Source organism: Orycteropus afer, unplaced genomic scaffold (assembly GCF_000298275.1).
Source record: "Orycteropus afer afer isolate SDZICR_OR568_19922 unplaced genomic scaffold, OryAfe1.0 scaffold00420, whole genome shotgun sequence".
NCBI classification, from domain to species: domain Eukaryota; kingdom Metazoa; phylum Chordata; class Mammalia; order Tubulidentata; family Orycteropodidae; genus Orycteropus; species Orycteropus afer.
Window position 1 is genome coordinate 2,444,860 of NW_006922007.1, and position 6,313 is coordinate 2,451,172.

General features: G+C 42.7%; 1 protein-coding gene across 1 annotated transcript in view; it reads left to right on the forward strand.

The window, feature by feature from the left end:
* LOC103208281 (sodium/glucose cotransporter 1) overlaps positions 1 to 6,313 on the forward strand; it is an 88,781-nt gene that overhangs the window by 63,473 nt on the left and 18,995 nt on the right. Inside the window, 2 exon segments of the mRNA XM_007953967.1 lie at positions 124 to 269; positions 4,237 to 4,387. Of these exon segments, the coding sequence (XP_007952158.1) occupies positions 124 to 269; positions 4,237 to 4,387 (297 nt within the window).

Sequence of the window (6,313 nt, forward strand, 5' to 3'; positions counted from 1 at the left end):
CCTTCCTTCCGAGGAGTGGCTGGTGGGTTTGAACCGCCAGTCGTCTGGTTAGCAGGCAAGTGTCTTAGCCACTATGCTACCAGAGCTCCCTTTAAGAAGGTAGATCTTGGAAATATTTCCCAGATGTCTGTTTCCTAACATGGCTGTTCTTCTCTCCCCAGAAAAAATTGCCTGCGTCCTCCCCTCTGAATGTGAGAAATATTGCGGCACCAAGGTTGGCTGTTCCAACATCGCATATCCAACCTTAGTGGTGGAGCTCATGCCCGATGGTAAGAGTTGGTCCCTGCTGGTGGAGTCTCTTTGGGAAGGCTGATTGGGCTCAGCTGCCACATACTTTTCTGTGGGCTTTCTTGGGCCAAAGCTGTTTCTGAGAATGGGGGTGGGGACAGTAGGGAAAGCCTCATTCTGGGTGTCCTCAGTTTTTGAACAGGTCTTCCCTGAGGGAGAAAGAGATTTATGACTTGGTTGGGCTCTATGAGTTGTAATAGGGGAAAAGACCATAGATTCAAACAGATTCAATGGAGACATTTTTAGTAAGTCTTAGGCTGGACAAGGACAAAATAAAGACAATCATTCAGCATGAGGGAAACCATCAGCATGTACACATCATATACATAGCTAACTGGAGTCTGCTGAGTCATGGCCATGGGGCTAATTATATGATTGAAAACAAAGAGAATCTTCACAAAATCATGATCGGTGGCATATCGATTCATCACTGTTGCAGGAGGGAGTACAGAAGCAAAGAAAAGACCATGACTAGGATACATACATAACTGAAGATAGAAAAGGATTCCAGAATTGTTTTTGGGCCTTGACTACCTGGCTAGGTGGTGGTCTGGATATGACTCATAACCATGTAGCCTGAGTCTTAGCCACAAGGTGGTTGGTTACCAAACAATACCAAGACCCCAACCTTAATTTAAATTAGAAAAGGACACACTCAGGCAAGTCCCCTAGCTCTTTGTGTAAGCCTAATCTACTTTCAGACACACTTTTCATGAAGGCATCTGAAACTCATGTCAAGCCTCAGTATGGAGTTAGGGCTCCCACTATAGATCACAGCCTTCCACAAACCAAGTGCTTTAGAATTTAAGCTCTAATACAGGCTTAATGAGTCCAGTCAGGCTTGAAAAGGAGATCATCTGGAAACTTGTTAGGGAAACACATAAGCTTTTTATGCTCATCTAGAAGGCCTTTCAAAGCTCTTAAACATATTAACATGAAGCCTCAAAGTAAGGGTCCTAAGTCCAAGGGAGTTATACCTGGAGCATGAATAGCCATTCTAAGGAAATAGATGGAGAAAAAGGCAAGGACTGATTTTAGTTCTAGAATGAGGAAGTTTGAAGCAGTAGGTGGATGGGCTACAAGGGAGATTCTTACCATAAAGGGCTATCCCAGGAGATTGAATATTTAACGTTGAGTCTAGAATAGCTACAGTCTTGGAAATGATCTTTGAGCTTTCTGGTCATGTTTCATGTTGAAGAAAAATTCTAGCTCAAGGAAAGCAAGTGTGGTTAGGTTAGTGGGTCTCAGAAGACCAATTATTCAAAGGTATCAACCAGAAAAATTTTGAATAAGCTTGTGAAACTTTATTATTGAACTGAAAGACCATCTACTCAAATACTTTCATTTTTGACTTGGGAAGACTGAGGCTTACAGAAGAAAGGTGACTTTTCCAAGGCCAAGCAACTAAGTGTCTACTACCTTTGCTTGCTTAACTTTGCTCAAGGCTGGAGTTGAAGAACTTGATGCATGACCTTAGGCAAGCTATTTGCATTTAAATTCTATGAAAATGGAAGTAATAGTTATCTATTCCACTGAGCCTGGCTGCTTAGTAATTAAATTTGCAGTTAGCAAGAGTCATAATGGCCTTTTTAGAATTCTGGTTTGGATTACAGCTGCTTCTATTAGGCATGTTTATTTCTTTAGGTTATCAGAGGTGGGGGTAGGAAAATAGCTCAGAACATTGTGCTAGGGTGGATTGTACATGACAGATGTGTGGCACAAAGCACACTGAAGAACTGTGTTTACACGTGCCATTGCCATCCCCTCTCCTTCTCCTGCCATCTGGCATCTTTCTTGACCCCTCGGCAGTATTCAGCATTATTGATCACTTGTCCTTTTTGTGGCATGGTGCCTAAGGCATTTGACTGCTAACCAGAAAGCTGGCAATTCAAACCCACCAGCCACTCCTTGGAAGGAAGACTGGGCAATCTACTTCCGTAGTGATACTGCCTGGGAAACCTAAGGAGCAGTGGCTATGAGTCAGATCCGACTTGAGGGCAGAGCGTTGAGTTTGCGTTGTGTCCTTTTTGAGTTCCTTTCATCCATTAGATTCCATGGTACTAAACTCTCCTATTTATCTTTTTCTTTCTTCTTTTTCGGCTGCTTCTTTTGATCTCATTTTCAGATTCAACCTTCTCTACACCAACAGTAAGTATTCCCCCCACTTCTGCTCCTTTTGTCTTCTAAGTATTTCTTGTATTCTTCTCCCTTTCTCTAGTTTTGAGATGTCATTATTTCTTTTTGAATTTTTATTGTGATTTGGGTGAAAGTTGACAGAGCAAATTCATTTTCAAATTCATATATACAGTAGTGCATGCACATTTTGTTTCATGACATTGACCACAGTTCCCTACACTGTTATTTCTTGCCTGGATCACTGTGTTCGGCAAATGAATGAGGATTCCATCACAGTGTAGTCTGCAGGGGAGAGGTCCATGTCAGCTTAGCAATCATCTGGTGAAGTAATGCTGAGCAAATGACAGAGCTAGGACTAGAAACCCTATCAACTAACTTCTTGAAATGGATCTCAGTTGTAGCCACTGAAAAATGAGAGAGTTGGAATAATCTCCATAACTCTTTCTACAGTGACAATAGCCTGTGATCCCCATTATAAAAACCCAAGAAGAACCATGAGCTCCCTGACCTCCACCTTCAACAGGCCCTAATAAATGTCAAAGTAATTGGAATAGGCAGTTTTCATCACTCATCTTGCAAGACTATAGATGAAATCATAAAATTATTTATAGATAAAAAGGCAAGAGAAATGACAGAATCATGTTCCAAAATGATTTCAAGAGCCAAGAATGTTGAACCAAATTGAACAAATTGAAATCTAACAGAGGTAGAAGTCAAATTCTATATCTTTAGGTTCCCTCAAACCTAATTGTATAAGAGCATTGCAAAAACCTAAGGATGTATGTCTTGGCAAAGAGCCATGAGTTCAGGGGTCATGAGTTATCTCTGAACATGTGAAAGATGATAAACTAGTTGAAGAGTTAGACTGGATCCAATGTGTAGCTGAAGTACTGTGTCTAAAGAGAGGTAGATTTCAGGCTAGTCAGTACTGTCCAAGAGGGAACAGGCTCCCTGTGGAGTGGCGGATTTCCTGTAACTGGAGGGTTTGGGCAGAGGAAATGTTGTGGAAGGGACTGATGTATCAGATGGATAGTTGACTCCTGGTGGTTCAAACCCACCAGCCACTCCTTGGAAGGAAGATGGGGCAATCTACTTCCGTAGTGATACTGCCTCGGAAACCCAAGGAAGGGTCGCTATGAGTTGGATCCGACTCGATGGCAGTGAGTTTCGTTTTTATTTTGGTTTAAGTTTACTTTTACTCCTGCGACTATGTGATGTGCCCCTTAGCTTGGTCTGGCCTTTCAGCTCAAGCAGGTGCAACTTTATGCCCTCATTGGCACAGGAGAGAGAAGAGATTGTAGCCAGCCATGCATGCCATGATGGAGAAAACTTTAACAATAACACTACCTTGTTATAATTTGGGCAAGTATAACATTTAGAACATCAAGAAACGATTTGGTTCTTGGAAGAGTTGAAAATAGAACCTCTTCTTTTGCCTCCTAGTTTAAATCTCTTTCTGCTATATCATGAATATTTTGGGTGGGAGATCTGTACAAGCCCCCTCAGGTGGAAACTCTCTTGCTTTCTTTCTCTCACACCCACACACCCACACACCCCCACCACCATCATCGTTGTATCATCATCATCCAATTGCAACAGTATTTACCCAATATATATTTTCCCTCAGTTTTTTGTTGGCCTATGTGGGACTTGCAAAACAATTTGAAGCCACAATCCATTCCTTTAATCTTGTGGTCTTTCTGGGTAGATAAGCTGGAGAACACAGCTTGGTATCAGAAGGTCCTCACACTTTCCAACACGAAAGAGTTGAGGTGCTATGGGTGCTGATCAGGATCTCTTTTTCTTTTCTAGGACTGCGAGGCCTGATGCTGTCAGTCATGTTGGCCTCTCTCATGAGCTCCTTGACCTCCATCTTCAACAGTGCCAGCACCCTCTTCACCATGGACATCTACACCAAGGTCCGGAAAGGAGCATCTGAGAAAGAGCTCATGATTGCAGGAAGGTAAATGTGGCTCCCCCCACCAAAAGAGCGTGAATGATCTGCGCTTCCCCTCAACACACAGAAGGATTGGCAGATGCCTGGGTAAATTTAAATTGGAGATTATCCAGTTGCCCCTCTGGAGCTAGAAGTGACATCAAAGATTATCCAATCTAACCCTCAGGCTATCGATGAACAAAATGAGGCCTAGAAAATGGTCCTGTTTAAGCCCATCCAATGGACAGTGGCAGAGCCAGGACTGCAAGTCCTTTATGTGGCTCCATTCTCAGCCAGCAGTTCTCTAAACTGGCATTTTTTTTTTTGAGGCCCCGACCCTTCAGACGCCTCAACCCGTTGAAGTAACATTTTGCAGAACCACTGTGAAGGTCAAGTGAGATTGTGTTTGTGAACATGCTCTGCAAAGTCTAAAACACCATGCTATGTGCACATTTACTATTGTCCAAAGGGCTAAGAGACATAGCAGGATGCCAAAAGCATCCATGGGGCCAAGCTGCTTATTATCACTATTATTTGTGGAGCAATGCTCTGGGTAAAGGTTTAACTACTAGTAGTATTTCCATGGGACCACAGCAGGTCAACTTCTCAGGTCAACAAGTCCTTTGGATGTCATTTCAGGAAAAATTTCCAGGGGGGTACCTAGGAGGGATGTGGAATTCCACCTCAAAGATCTCATGAGAGATTAGGTTAAATGAAGGAAAGAAGAAATGACAGGTTGTTCTCAGGTGACAGGACAGCCTCAGTACCTTGTCTGATTTTTCCATAAGAAGAAGTTAACTGACTTTTCTTGTTCTTTGTAAGGCTCAAGATCCAAAATGGACAGAGAGCCATTTTGCTGCTGTGCTCATGTCTAGAGCCCATGACCCTGAGATGATGATGGGGCTTGTATTTCTGGGCATTCCGTAATTGCTACCCTGGGTCTTATCCCTCCCTGGAAAAGCATATAGTTACAAGAAACAGTTCCAGACTCAGCTGTGGAAACTTTAAGAGTGATCACGGGCTCCACCAAACCAAAAAAAAACCAAACCCACTGCTGTTGAGTTGGATCCGACTCATAGACCCCTCCTTGGGTCTCCGAAGCAGTATCACTATGGAAGTAGATTGCCCAGCTTTCCTTCCGAGGAGTGGCTGGTGGGTTTGAATCACCAGCCTTCTGGTTAGCAGTCAAATACCTTAGGCTCAGAGAGGGAGAAATGAGCATTGCAGGCTGTAGTCAAGGATGGCTCTTGGGGAAGGAAGAACCTGAGTTTAAAGTGATGAGTAGGATTTGGTAAGTGGGTGGCAGTGGAAAGGGCATTCCAAAGAACACAATACTGCTATGTGAAGGCCAGCCTAAGACTCTTTTGCCTTAAATTTGGGTGAGGTAAGGGAACACAGCCTTCTTTCTAATTAAATCAAAAGTACTGGTAAGAAGGGCTTGTACGGGAACCCTCCAATCTTACAAGGACTTGAAATGGAACTCAAGAAGGAGAAAGTTAGAAGGACCTGGTAATGTCTCACTCTAGACTGTTCCTTTATGCATTCTTCTTGTTTTATAGTTTTAAGTTTATTATAAGGAAGAAGAAAATATTACCACTAGTTTTTATAATGTATTGAGTGTATACTATTTGCTAGATGTTTTACTATCACTGATCCTTGTGATGTTGGTCATATTATCTCCAGTTTCCAGATGAGGAAACCAAGACTTGGAGAGGTTGTCTTAGCCAAAGTTCTCTAGAGAAATAGAACCCTGGGTGGTGCAAATGGTTAAGCACTACTAACCAGGAGGTTGGCAATCTGAATCCACCCAGAGGTGCCTTGAAGAAAGGCCTGGTGATCTACTTCTAAAAGGTCATGGCCATTGAAAACCCTGTGGAGAGCAGTTCTACTCTGACATACATGGCATCACAATGAATTGGAATTGACTTGATGGCAACTGGTTATATATATATA